Source organism: Pyrgilauda ruficollis, unplaced genomic scaffold (genome assembly GCF_017590135.1).
Source record: "Pyrgilauda ruficollis isolate IOZ18807 unplaced genomic scaffold, ASM1759013v1 scaffold2, whole genome shotgun sequence".
Classification (NCBI taxonomy): Eukaryota; Metazoa; Chordata; class Aves; order Passeriformes; family Passeridae; genus Pyrgilauda; species Pyrgilauda ruficollis.
This window is the reverse complement of record NW_024519206.1, coordinates 18,216,101-18,230,646: the sequence shown is the minus strand read 5'-3', so window position 1 is coordinate 18,230,646 and position 14,546 is coordinate 18,216,101. Positions and strand designations below refer to the sequence as shown.

General features: G+C 37.4%; 1 protein-coding gene across 10 annotated transcripts in view; it reads left to right on the top strand.

Annotated features, from left to right (window-relative positions):
* SLC4A7 (solute carrier family 4 member 7) overlaps positions 1 to 14,546 on the top strand; it is a 92,199-nt gene that overhangs the window by 29,578 nt on the left and 48,075 nt on the right. For all 10 annotated transcript variants that reach the window (XM_041466141.1, XM_041466136.1, XM_041466144.1 and 7 more), the window contains exon 2: positions 6,143 to 6,224. In XM_041466141.1, coding sequence (XP_041322075.1) covers positions 6,143 to 6,224 — 82 coding nt within the window. The remainder of the gene's footprint in view (positions 1 to 6,142; positions 6,225 to 14,546) is intronic.

The window sequence follows — 14,546 nt, the reverse complement described above, 5'->3', positions numbered from 1 at the left end:
CAGTGGGAGGAGACCCATGGGGTAGACCTGATGCAGAGTGATTGTCATTCAACTCTGCATAGAGCATCCAGAAATGACATTAACAAATGCAGTTTTTCTGGTTTCTTTTCTTTTCCCTTCCAGGGTTGCTGTCCCTGGTAGACTTCATCTCCTAATTTTGTGGGTCAGCAACACTGGTCTTGTCTGTTTTTTACTCCCTGAAGTATTAGTTCTTATTAACTTGCAGCTCTGGGTGGTTGAATGGATAGAGAGGGGGTTGTACATGCATTCTGTAAATTGGGAATGTGTTTTATCTCCTGACTGCATGGAGTATTATGTGTGCCTAGAACAGAAATGCAGACTTCTGAAACAGACCACTTGGGAAATGTGGCTGTGACAATGAGTAATGAATTAGCCTGTGGGTTGTAAATTACCCTGAACAATGTATTTCAGTACCTATGTAACAAAACAAGTGAGTTTGTTTATCTATTTTTGATAAAGGTCCGTTTTAAAATATTTTATAGATGTACACACACATACCTGGATACATTTGCAAAGTTGTATAGTTCCTCTTTGGTTATCTTTGAGATATATGGTCAAAATGAAGGTTTTAATTCCTTTTTATAGCCAAACCTTAATTTTTGAAGCACAGCACATATCAATCTTATATTAATTACTTTTTTTGTTTGTTTTCGTCACTGGAGCTTTTTTTGATGGCTGTCATATCTGTCTCCTGAACATAGATCCCACAAAGGAGGGCTGATAATAGAACAAGAGTCCAGCTTTGGCTATGCTTCCTAAGGTCAAGCCACCGTTGACACTGATTCAATTTGCACAGGGCCTCTCCTGTTGTGTCCTCTTGCAGACAGCACGTTGATGGATGGTTTGATCCAGCTGAACTGCTCCTATGTACTCCCTGGTGGTGAAAGAAGGAAGAACTGAGCATGAACGGCAAAATGCACTGTGCACAGTGCTCATAGGCTGTTGATCTTGGTAAATCTACAGCAGTGTGCTACAAAGGTTTGCCAGTTGGGTCTGTAAGCAGGGTTTGCTCCTGTTTTGAGAGTAATGATTTGTTAGTGCCACATTCCAGCCAAAGAGCAAAATCCTGTCTGCCAGATCTCTCATGCTTACAAAAGTAGAGATGTATCCATGGGTTTTTGTGGGAAGGAGGGGGAAACTGTTTGCTTTCTCTTCAAGCCATAGAGATTGGAATACAGTTACAGTCACAAAGCAGTATCAGGACCACTGGGGTGGTGTTGTTTTAGAATACTCTTAAAATAAGAAGTGTTAAACTGTTGGCCAGGGACAGCTATATAAAGGACAAAAAGTTGCTACGAGTATGCTCCTCCCTCCCCATCCTGAGTTTGGGTTAGTTTTTGTTGGTTGGTTTTTGTGTTGGGTTTTTGTTCTTTTTTTTAAAAAAAATTTTATTTGCATCTACTTCAATAAATGCTGCAGTAAAGCTTCTTTGTAGCTTGAAAGTTGTAATGTAATTTTTCTGGGGGGGGAGGAAGGGTGATGGTGGAGGTTTTTTTGTTTCTTTGTGCCCTCTCTTAAGCCCTACTTACTTCCATGAGCACTAGTACAGTCCCTTCTGGTGCTGCAAGCCACTCTTTAATTCTGCTGGTGAAGAACTTTGGTCTGAGGAAATGTAAATGGAGCACATAAACATTGACTTAGCTAAGTAATGGTCTTAAATGTTGAGCTCAAATTATTCTTAACATGGTTACTGTATTGCTCATAGATTTCAGAGATTTACAGTTAGCTGTATCAGCTGTTTATGATCACTGTCTATCACCAGAATGATTTGATTGAACTGTATTTCAAGTACCTTAAAAATGTGCTTCTAGCAAATTGTGTCTTGGAAGTGGTTATTCAGTAATGCACTTTGGCAGCATGCCCGTCTGAAATCTGTCGTGTGTATGACTGCACAAGGTTAAGTGAGTTGCATGGTGAGAAGTGCTTGCAGAGATGACAGTGGAAACTTGCCTTTGGATTTAATACTCCCTGCGTCATATTCGTGCTAGTCCTTGAGAGTGCGGCTACCACATACTGCTGGAGGTTGTCAGTTCTTCCAAGCTCAGGGCTTTCCATAAAAATTCATGCAATTTAGGATTGACTCTTTTTTCAATACTAGTTTTAAAAAACATGTGGCATTAATATGGTAGATACTGAAAGTGTACTGAACTAAATGATCAAAAATGTTTGAGAAGGTAAATAAGTAGTGTTAACAATTTCTGGTGCTTGGTTTTCTGCAAGGGGGAATTACTCTTTTCTCACAGACTGAAAAAAGACATTTGAAAACTAGAGGTGGCAAGAGGAATCCTACTGGGAGTCTGCTGGAGCACTGAGTATTTGAAAGTCTTGTCTGATCTATAGCGGTTGAAAAGGGATTTCATTTTCATGCTGAGGAGACTTAGAAGGCTGAAAAGACAGATTTTAGTGTATGTAGGCACCTCCAGCTGAATATGAAGGTTTTACTGGAGGTTGTTTCTGCATTATGTTTATGAGTATCCAGAAGTCTTAGGAAAAAGTATACTTAGTGTATCATAATACAGTGTAGTATATCTAAATACAGTGTGCTAGACTTGTAATTTTTATTTTTTTTCCTTTGAAGTACTCTGGATTTGTTCTGTTTTTATAAATTACCTTCTCCTTGTTAAAAAAAAAAAAGTGCAAACCAAAGGTGAAAGCTTAATCTCTCTCTAGGGCACCTTGGTTGCTGCTTATGTTGGTTTTTTTTTTTTCCCCCTTCTCAATTGTTCTGTCTTTTGACTGAAAATGAAAGTTACATACATTCTAAATTAGTCTTGAATTTTACTTAGACTTGTCTACATCAGCTGTATTTGGGCATCTGTGGGATTATCCTATGTAAAGTTTCACATGCAGTGAATGGTAAACTGTCCAGGAATATTTACTTTAAGCTCCAGTCATTCTCTGCCTAAAACAGCGAAGTTGACAAATTTTCCACAATCCTGCTGTTTATGTAAAAAGTTCAGAAAGTAGACAAGAGAACTGAAATGGCAACTGTAAAATTTTCCTTCCCTTCAGTGCCTTCAACTGACATGATAAATCCTCTATAATTACTGGAAATCTATGCCCTACAGACTTTATTTTTAACCAGGAAAAGGTTGTAATTTGGAATTACTTTATAATGTATTTGAATATTTTTGATTTTTTACCTGACTTGAGGCAAAAGTATCTCATACTGGGATTTAGTCTTGGCATCACAAAACAGATATGTTAAAATGATGCTTTGTGTTTTTCTGAACAAAGGCTGTAAATGATATGCTTCCTTCATGTATGATATTTGTGGTTGTTAATGGTTTATTGTTGGAAGAGTCTTTGCATATGTTGAGTACTTTGAGATAGTGATGGAACGGTTTGCAAGGGCACGCATGCCTTCCTGTAATCTAATCTTTAAAGACATGTTACTTGCACGTGATGTGGTTTTTGAAGACTGCTTCTGTATGTATGAGTTTGGCAGAGAATCTCTTTTACTGAAGCAAAGGGTGATAAAAATTAATAATGTGATATAGGGCACACAGCAAATCCAGTTTCAAAATGTTATTGGGAGATGAAAACTTCTCCTTTTGTGTATATTTTTCCCAGTGTGTATGCAGTTTTCTACCAGTATGCAGTTGTTTGTATCATCTGGAGAAAAACTCTTTCTTCCTTTGTTGCTCAAAAACTGTGTTTGGCAAGATTTCAAGTGTCCTAAAAGGACTGCTGGGGATGGGTGTGTTTAGGTGCAGGATTTTTCAGCAGTCTGTGGCTGTAACCATGATGCTAATTATGGAACAGATTTTGATAGCAGTTTTCCTATTACTAGGGATTTTTTTTTTCTACTCAGATATAAAAAACCACCTAAGGTAGTTCAGAGAATTTGTAATTCTTCTATCTGCTTCCATCTCTGCTTGGAGTTTTATGGTAACGTACATACTGTGTGTATCTGTTTCTGTGAGCAGGAGTGTACTACAGTACACTCAATTTTGGTATGTAGGAGACAGGCATATACCATTTACCCCATACTCCCCTCCCATCTTATTACCATGACACTTGAAAAATTTCTACCACTTTTTTATTAACAGATCCTTGGAACCATTTTCATGGTCTTGCTCAACAGACATTGCCTCAATTTTTTAAATTGTAGCTCTGTGGAGTGTACAAAGTTTTGATTTTTCTAACCTGCTTGCAAAACTCCACTGTCACTGCCAAGCAGCAGTAGTGACAATGTTAGGTTACTGTGTAGTTCCTTTCTTGAAAATCCTATTTTCAGGGACACAGCTCAGAATGGACTTGTACTTAGTTTTTAGAGGTTTATTCTGCCATGTGCTACTCTTTCCTCTTGTGTTTTTACTTACTTACATAGTGCGAGCTGCTTTTGGTTTTTTGGGGTCTAGCTGCATCTAACCTTTTTTTGAACCTCATCAGAATTTTTTCCCAGCATGTGGTGCTCATCATCTTCATATTCTTTAATCTTCTTTCCTCAGCAGTTAAATACTTAATTTTTTTTGTGTATATGCACACAATATACTATAATAAAGATATTTTTTAAGATCAAGAAGTTCTGCATTCAAAAAATTCTTTTTTGTGAGTGGGAGTCGATACAGTGTGTTTTAGCTTGTACCTGTTACACACAGGTATGTTGTTTTTCATCCTTGCCACTTTTCCTGTGAAGTGACAAGCTTGATCTATATATAAAGCAATTGCATAATTCTAAGACCAAAGTTTAGTTGAATGTCAGCGCTGTTAGGGTTCCCAGTTCCTGTAAGACTCCTGATTTAGACTTCTGTTTTTCCGTCATGAACCCATTATCACAGATCCTCTGTGGATTGATGTAAATGCAGCAGATCAATGTAACTGCTGCTAGAAGCAGTGATCAAACAGATAAACTTGTGGTGGATCTGGCTGTCATATGGCCACAAGAGAAGTCACTTTGCTGAGCTGATCCAGTGGAAAACTAATAGAGTTGTTATAAAAAAGCTAAAGAAACCCCCCAAACAAACAACAAAGAAACCACACCGTTTCTTAAGCGCTTTTTATCTGATTTCATGATGGTTAGGCCTGACTTAAGGAAGAAAGTGTGTTCGCAAGGGAGCAGAAAGATCAGGGCCAGTAATCTTTAGCAGGTAGCCATGCCCTTGTATTTGGATGTAAAACTGCTCTTAGGCGGTTGTTCTTTTGGAGAACCAGCTCTGTGAGGAGGTAATTTGTGAGCTGTGAAAAGTGGACTTTATTCTAAGGAATGCAAACATGTGGAGAAAGGCAACTCTAATGTTGTTTTGATGTCAAGTCTGAGATGGGCTTGAGATTTCTACTACTCAGTTACTTCATTTTTGTCAAGACTGAGCAAAAGGCAGTTTTGCGGTTCAGGTCTGCTTTAGTGATGTGCTAACTGTGATTAGAGGACATGTTCAGAGATAAGCCTATATCTGTTTCAAATATTGCACGTTATGAGTGGTGTGGTTTCAGTAGTAATGGAACCCCAAAAGGTCTGCTGGAAACTGCTGCTTTTTAACTTTGTAGGGGAAAAAAAAGAAGTGAATTAGGTTAACAAGCTGGTTGTTGAATCCTGAATGAAGCAGTTTTTTTGATATTTCCAGAGCTGTTGGTCTAGGAAAGACCTCAGGTTGGATAACCTAACCTTTTTCGTTAACAAGCTGGTTGTTGAATCCTGAATGAAGCAGTTTTTTTGATATTTCCAGAGCTGTTGGTCTAGGAAATATCAGGTTGGATAACCTAACCTTTTTGCTTCCCCTTTGTTCAAAAAAACTTCTTATTTGTGCTGGAAAATCTCACACAGGAATTGCCCCCTAAAGAGAAGAGCTTTAGATCTCTCAGTATTAACTTCTGTATCTTTTTTATAAATTTGCCAGTTATTTCATTGAAGTAGATTGATTGCTGTTGAATAAAATGTTAATAGTGCACTTTTGAAATGTGTGTCCTGATTGTAATGAAATCCCAGAGCACTGCAGAAGGAAATTTTATGGTATTTAGCCTGTCTGTTGATTTACTCTCTTTTCCTTCAATGCAGGGTAATGTTTTCTTGAAAAATTGGATGGGTAGGTTTTCAGTGATGACATACTGTCTGATAACGTGTTTAGGAAAAAAGTAGTTCTATTTAGTTGTAACTCAAACTTGTGTCTTGTTTCTTCAGGGTCATGATGAAGAAGCTGTTGTGGATATGGGCAAAATCAGCTCTACTATCAATACAAATTTTGAGAAAGAAGAACTAGAGAGTAAGTTTGTGGTGGTTTTGTGTTTGCATAACATACATTTTTTGCGTAGGGATAAAAGATGAATTTTCCTTGCTAAAAGGAATCAAAATTTTATGGCTGTCATGGAATTCTGGGAGTAAAAGTGGTGAAAGGCAGAGATGACCTGCCCTGTTTTTTCTCTGTTCATGCTGGTAAATATCCACTGCTCTAATCTGTCACCCCAAAAAAAAAAATTACTGAAGCTTTCTGAGGAAAGCTTCCTTCTTAGACTTAGGTTTGAAAAAATTATTCCTGTTGGTAAGTAATTTTCCAGCATGAATGATGTCACGTTCTGCAGAATTAAAAGTCAGGAAACAGGGGTCATGAGGGAGATGTTTGTTTTCTTTTCTGAAAGTTAAGTGTCCTTGTGATTGTGGTCATGCACTTCAAATACTGAGAGTCTGAACAGACGTGTAGCTGTCCTTCTGGTTCCATAGTAAGCTGTATGTTCCACAATGTGCTCTCAGTAAAGCATTATGGTAGTCTTCATTATTTGACTCGGGATCCCACATTTAGCAATAAAAATAGCAATGATTTGGTTTCATGTAGCAGAATGTAAAATTAGATATTTCATCTAAGACATGACTTTTTTTCTTACTTGAAAACAAATGAGTTTGGGATGAGGATTCATGGATGCTACTTAATGAACAAGGAAAAGACTAGAGAGATCCAGTGTTAAAGTCTTCATTATTTGCCTTTCACATGGAATACTCTGAAGCTTAATTAACATTTGCAGAATGCTAGAAAGCAGTAGATTCACTGAATTGTACTGACTCTTACCTGCTTCAGCACAGAGGAAGTCCATAATGGCAGCAGTTTCTGGCTAAGAAAAGTTGATTTAGGTTTCTGTGATGTTTTTCTCATACTGTGGTATAACAGGAGACAGTTTAAAGTGATTGAAGTTGTTTGCTGCTGTTGCAATCATACTCTTCATCTGTTCCCTTCATTCTGTTACTGTTTTCTGTCTTGTGCTAACACTTCTGTTGGCCTGACCAAACCAGAAGCCCAGTTAGGTCTGTTAAGCCATTGGAAAATTTAACAGTCTAACAAAGGAAGATGGTCAAGATCTCAGCTGTTGAGCTCCCAAAGTGCCACACAGATGGATGTGTGCCAGAGCTGAGCAGAGGAAGGAAGTGTGGATGTAGGGCTGAGAGATGCAGCAGTGGAGGCTGTGACAGTGCTGGTTTAGATGGGGTTCTGCTGTAGGGAAACCACTGCATTGGCTGTTTCTGCAGTTGCATCTTCAGTGGAAGTTTTAGCTGTCTCCTCCTCAATTTCTTTCTCTTGCTTTTCTCAGGAGATGACCCAGACAAAGTGTGTGTATGTTTTGCAGGGAGGCAGGGGTTAAGGGGAAGCAGGCATCCAGCTGGAGTAGTGTTGGAGGCAGCAGCCTTAGCAGCTGTAATACCTCGACCACAAAGAATGACATGGGAATGTGCAGCCAGATCGCTTCCCCAGTCTCTTTCAGAGCACATTCTTGTAGAGTGCTTCAGCTCGTATAGCGCTGCAGTTAATCAGGATACTGGGTGGGAGGTCAGGGGGCTCAGGCTGCTTGAGGCAATTTAAGCACTTGGATGACTGCTATGGAAAATACCGCTGTCTTACCTATAGCCAAAGAGTAAATTAAGGTGAAATGTAGACTGCTGTCCAATGAACAATTGAGTCAGTGTAAGTGCTTTTGAAAGCAGGAGTTGAGATCTCACTGTCCTCACCTTACTCTTAGCCATGCACCTTATCTCCCTCACTCATTTTGGAGTGGCTCAGTTTTTGTATCTCAGTGCAAGAGGGGGTTGGCTATACAGAGTTTTAACAAAAAACTAATAAGTATCTGGCAAAAAAAAAAAAGTTTTCCAGTAGTATTATCACATATGTGAAGCTGTATATAGGTACACATTTTCTCACATAAATAGGAATTATTCTTGGTGTTCACATATATTTTTTGATATCTTGTATGTTTGTAAGAATTAAATTTTTATTGGTGGAATGGAGCAAGGGAGGGGCACCATATAATTTGACTTTTATCATAATGAAAACTGTTCCAAAGTAAGCACAAAATGTTTTTTCTTTCCTTTATGAAAGAGAAAAAGGTATGTAAGTGTGATTGTTCAGCTCATATATTTACCTTCTCAGAGGTTCTTCAAACTCATGGTGTTCTACAGGTTAAATTTATGGAAACTTACAGCCTTGTTTAAAGAGTTCATTATTTATAAGCTATTATGATGAAAGTAGGTATGTGGAATTTTTAAGTTTTGTTTTTAATTCTGATATCAAAATCCTACAAGGACAGAAATGGGATTGTTGGCTGCAAGTAGTAAAACGATTCCAACTAGCATTATTTTTTATTTCTGACATGATTTTTTTCTTGTAGGCTTGGGAAGCCCTGTACTAAAGCATTGGGCATTGGACATGTTTTAAGACTTTATTTCAGTCTGGTTGTTCAATATGTGTTTCTGGTGGCTTGAAAAGGAGTACTAAGAATTTTGAACCTTTACAGAAGTATGCATTGATGTAATTTCACGGAGAGTCAGCAAGCAGTGCATTGAGTTCAGCTCTGGTGTGAAGCACCACACTTTCTAGAGCCCACATGGACAGGTGATACTTGACCTCTTTAAAGCATGTACAAACTAATATTAATAGGTTTGATACAGCAGAGGGCATAATTTTGCTCTTAATACTAAAGGGAAGGTGTCTTGGTGTTGTCAGTTTCTTAGTGTTGTATGTTCTGGAAATTTTGTGATGAAATGTTAATGGAAAGAGAAACAAATGCTAAAGGGAAAAGAGATCTTGGACTTGGAGTTTCTCAAGCTCTGCAATCTATTTATGGTGGCTGGCAGAGTGTGGTACCTGTCTGGAGTGACAGTGTTTAGGTTAGAAAGGTTAGGCACAGGCTGCTTGTTTTGTAACACTCTTCCCATAAAGAGGAATGGTTAGAGATGGTAAACTGCAATTGTGGGCAGACTGTGTGTGTACTAAATAAAGGTACTGCACTTTACTGAAGCTGTAAGGCCTTATTTTGAATTAACAAATGTCAGTTTACAGAAGAGCTAGAAAAGGGAATAACATCTTAAAATAACTTTTTTTAAGAGCACCTTGTTCTTAACTTGATGCCAGGCTCTTTGAGATGCAGTGAATGAGAGTAATAACAAAGTAACCCAGGAGCTGGAATTAAGGCAAGAATAATAGTAATGGCAGAGGTATTTCATATGATCTTCTAAAAGGTATTTTCTGTTAAATGATGTTCAAGGAAAACTTCCTTAACGTGGTCTGGCTTGATACTACAAGGATGCATCTTTTAAAATGTGTAGCTACTATTTTTCAACCTTGATTTGAGGATACATTTGCTAGATACAGTGTAAGGGAAAAGGGATACATTCTGTTACTCTTAGCAGGCATAGCAAAGATAAGCAGTTTACGCATAACAGAGGTTTCATTCCAGAAACAATCCTGAGGTCGGGAATGTGTGTCTTGGTAGACTAGTTTTCTGTGGCATAAATGCAAGCACCAGATTTCAGGAGTTTAGATGGTTTAATAGCTATCTACTCTCACATTATCTTGTGGCAGGTGTAAGTAATGTTTACATTTTAAGTGACCCTATTATATCTTATACATTGATGAGCCTTAATTTTTATTTAAGAAAAGAACTGTAGTTTTCACTTAATCTTAGTTGACAAGGTCAAGTAATCAAATAATCCTGTATTTTTTCTCCCTTTAGGTGAATATTGGGTATCTAAGTAGAAGACTTGCTGTACAACTGTTTCACAATTTGAAGCTTTTTAAAAGTGTTTGACATAAACTGTGTCCTAATGATTTTTTCCCTAAGTTCTTTTATTTAAGGGAACAATATGTAATGTTTTTGCTCTGATGTATGAGAAATTTTATAAAAAGGCAGCTAACTGCAAACTGTAATAGTTGTATAAACTGAAACACACATAAAATTATTATTTAAATAATATGATCACAAAACTGAAAATCTATCAAACAGCACGAACCAAAACTTAAAACTTGCAGTAAACTCGATAGTCCCAGATCACTCAAATATAAAATTTTTGAGATGAGGCAGAAGAGACTACTTGATTCTGCAACCTGTTACTTCTTGATGACTTTTCATAACCTTTACCTTTTTTTAATGCCTTAAAAATAAATTGTTCCAAAAATTGACTAAACTTGTGCCTTGTTGGATATTAGAACAATTTCTGTATGGATGATTTCTCTATTTGCAGTTCACTGAAAGTTAGTGTTCATAGCGGTTTAAGCTTTTAAATTTACCTTGTTTTTTATTCACAAAATAAATAAAAAAGAAGAGCGTTTGAGTTTTTCTCAGGAATGAGTAACCCTTCTGTGAAGCAAGATTGCTTCTGTAAATACCAGTAGATGCATTTGGCAAACCAGTCCATTTAAGCACTTGTACAAAAGAGGGGTGTGATCAAATTTGTTTTGACAATGTATTTGTGACCTGTTGGTGAAGTCAGAAAATTTTCGTTTCAGAAGTTTCTTATGAAATACTTAACAAGAACAGTGTTAGAATGTGGAAGCCTTTTGTCTTTACCAGGGGGATGGGAACTGATGATCTTTAAGATCCATTGCAACCCAAACCATTCTGTGGTTTTATGTTGTGTTTAGTGGACAAAGGGCTAGTCTTGAATGCTAATGAGACTTCCACTTGAATTGCTTATTTCTAGGTTTTCTCTCCTCCAACAGAAACAACTCTTTGAAATTACCCTGTATGTGTGTCTCTGCTCTGCTGCAGAGACAGGCTGCACCAAGGATCCTCAGCTCGGATAAAGCATGGGGCCCAGCTCTGGTCTGGCTTGGCTGTGCGGTGCAGGGATGGCTTGTCCTCCCTCCCATCAGTACCAAGGGCTGGCTCCTTTCCCTGGCAAGGGAGATGAGTGCTGGCAGTGAGCCACAGGTGGAAGTCTGTGCCAGAATCCCTGTGTGGCACTGCCACCCAGCACTAAGCTTTTCCTATTACTTGTTTCTACCTGCATGTTTAATGTAGTTGCTGGTAATGCCTTCCTGAATATCACTGATCTAACAGAAGTATTCAGTGCCTTTTTCTCTATAATGCCCCTACGATCTCATTTGGTTTTAAGTCAGAAACAAATCACTTCTGTGTGTAATGAGAAATCTGGCATTTACTGTTTTTGTCAGCATAATATGCCAATCTTGGTCACATAGTGAGAAAACACTCTTCCTGAACACTGTACCCTGTGCTGTGCTAACTACGGTTTGGGATTGTGCTTCTTAGTTTTATCAGTTCAAGTATAAAGAGTGTATTCTCAGAGAGACTGAATTGGTAGGAGCAGCAGGAGATTTCAGAGTACAGCCCAGGTTGTGTAGTGGATTCTAAAATATGCTGTACTGGGGAGAACCTTTGGATTCCAGTCATGGCATGCAGCTATCCCATGAAAGAATTTTCTTTACTTCTTTCTACAGGTTAGGTTAGAAAATTTTATCTCAAATGTTTCATTCAGAGAGCAAGAGATAGCTGTTGTTAAATAGTTCCTTTAACAAGAAGAATCCTTGGTAATTAAGGGACTTCTTAGTAGTCAGTTGATGTGCGGGAGACCAAGATTATATTAAATTATTTTATGTTCCATTTTGATACATTAATTCTGGAGAAAATAATTTGACTCTTTCTTGGGAATGTGTATGAGAAGTTTATAAAAATGGTTTATAAACTTTAAGTTTATAAATAAGTGAAAAATGTGGTTTGTTCTGAAATATTTAGTTTCTTTCTTGTGCCAGGAACTTCACTATCAATACTAATTGGTGCATTTAGTTGCATCCTTCAGAAATAGGGCATTATTTTTAATTAGAAAATTAGCATAGCAGAAGTATTTTTTGTAAATTAGTGACTTGAGTGATTTTTCGTTATAAATAAACAAGGGGGGCGGTGTGTGTAGAGGCATTGTTCTTTTTCCTTAAGTTTTACCAGAATCAAGAATATTTGGAGAAATCCTGTGGGCTCTGAAATTTTTAAGGGCAAGAAAAGACACTTTTGTTCTCACTCTTACTTCTTCCATCCCTCTCCTTTTTCCCATTTTTGTGCTTCCACCTTCAGAGCAGTCTTGTGACAGAAAAGGTCACAAGAAGTTGTGCTCGTAGATTGCGTTGAGCTTATTTTTGTGCATACAAGTACTCTCTGTGATGTAAGGGAAATTAATACCAAGGAATGAGATGCTGTGTTCCAGATCTTTCCTACTAGGGTAATGCATTTGGTGATGTGAGTTCAGACATCAAACAGCTGGATTTCTTCCCCCTTTTATGATCTTAACGAATGGATTAGGATCTCTCTTGCAGATACTCCAGTTTTTCCATACTGGAATGCTCCATGCTAGAATGAGATAGATTGTGACATTTGATTAAAAAAGGCTTCTGTATAAAATAAATTATCCAACTTCAGATCATTATTTGAAGATTTTCAGAAAAAACAGTAATTCTTATCACAAAGTTTTAGTTTTCAGAGAGCTTATTGGGAAGATGGGGGTCACAGTGGTACGTTGTGGAAGGGTGAGGGGGATCACACATAAGATGCTATATTGGAAGTGATAGTTGGATATTAGGATTTTTTTTCCAGGTAGTGTGTTGCTATAGGTTGGTATAGGTTGCCTAGCTAGGCTGTAGAATATATATCCTTAAAGTTAGTAGAAGGATGGCTGTCATCCTAACTAAACTGATGAAAACCATAGCTTCAGCTTTAAAGTTGGCTGTACTTTGAGCAAGGTTGGACCAGGTAGCTCACCTCCAGATGGTCCTTACATGCGTCATTACTATATGATCACTCTTAGTTCAAATTTCTAAGTTAGAGGGTTTGAGAATCCACATAGACACAACCTTGATTTCCTTTGCCTTTCCTTGTTAAGATGGAGAACAATGTCCTTCTTTCTATAAAGCTTTAAAGGCATTTACCCAAAGAAAAAAGATGGTTCTGTGTGAAAAGAGAATGCCTAGTGCTATCAGGGCATTTTTGTTGATCTCTCTCAGACTTCAGAAATCTTCTATTACCCTTTTCATAGGAGCTTGGGAGAAATCAGGAAACGTAGAGCGTTTTCTTTTCTGTAAATGTTATAGGACTTTACACAAACTGACTTTTGGAGTGAGACCAACCATGTGATTGGAGATCAACCATGTGATGGAGACACGTTTCAAGATCCTAACACTTAAGTTTGTTTCATATTGATAAAGGCCTTAAGTAGTAAATACTCTCAGTGGATTTGAACAGCTAAGCTTGGATAAAGTCATGTTGGATTAAAATGAGCAATCATCTCTTGAGCTTTGTATTACTAAATTTAGTATTGGGCAGTCTACTAATTCTATTGATTATTGGTTTATAGTAATTCTGTAAGAAGCTTTGTTTGAAAGTGGTACTGTGCTACAGACATTTACGTGAATGAAGCTTTGAAGGTCACATGATGTACCTTTTGAACTTATAAACACAGTATTCAAGTAAAGGTTGTGTCCCTTGTAAAAATAACACCCCATGCTAGAAACTTGAATCCCAGCTTTTTTGGAGTTAAATTTCTTTCCATTGCTTTCACTGATGATATATTAATTTTATATTAATTGCCTTTCTTGATGGTCTGTTTTTTATTTTGTTTCGGTTTGGTTTTTTGGCCAAACTAGATTTTCTGAAAAATACGAAATCTGAAAAATAACTTGTTTCACCCAATTCACAGGGAATGAATTTTAAAAAATGGCTATGGTTTTGTTTCGTTTTCCTTTCCCTTGTAAATTATATTTATAGGTAAATCTTTTTCTGTCTATCTGCAAACATTATTATCCTATCTGAATAATGAAGCTTAAGGAGACGCAGACCTACTCAATGCAGCTGTCTTATATTTAGAAGGCTTCTCAATGCTTTGCTTTATTGAGTTAGAATCAAAGTTAAGCTTGTCCAATTTTTATTATGTAGTTTTGTCCCACATTTGAAGTTGAATATGTCTGTAACCTGTTTTTGGGTAATCATGAGAGTATACTCAACAGCAGTAGTTTCAGGTTTTCTAGACAGTAGTTGAAATGTCTTTATTTATGGCTGTGATACCAGAATGAAGGTCCCTTTTCCTAAGGAACAGTCAGGTGCACTCATAAACTTCGGTTTGCTTTAGGTAAATTTTTCTTGATTAGTCTATTGTACTGCCACCCTCACTGCTTGCTCTGAAAAATATTTCAGAGGCTTTTTGTCAACATCAGGTTTTTTCTTAAAGTTATTCTGATGGAATTGCATTGGATTGTGATCCATGTTACTTTATAAATGCTGAAAATCATTTGCTCATTGACATTTCATATTAGTCCCAAAATAGC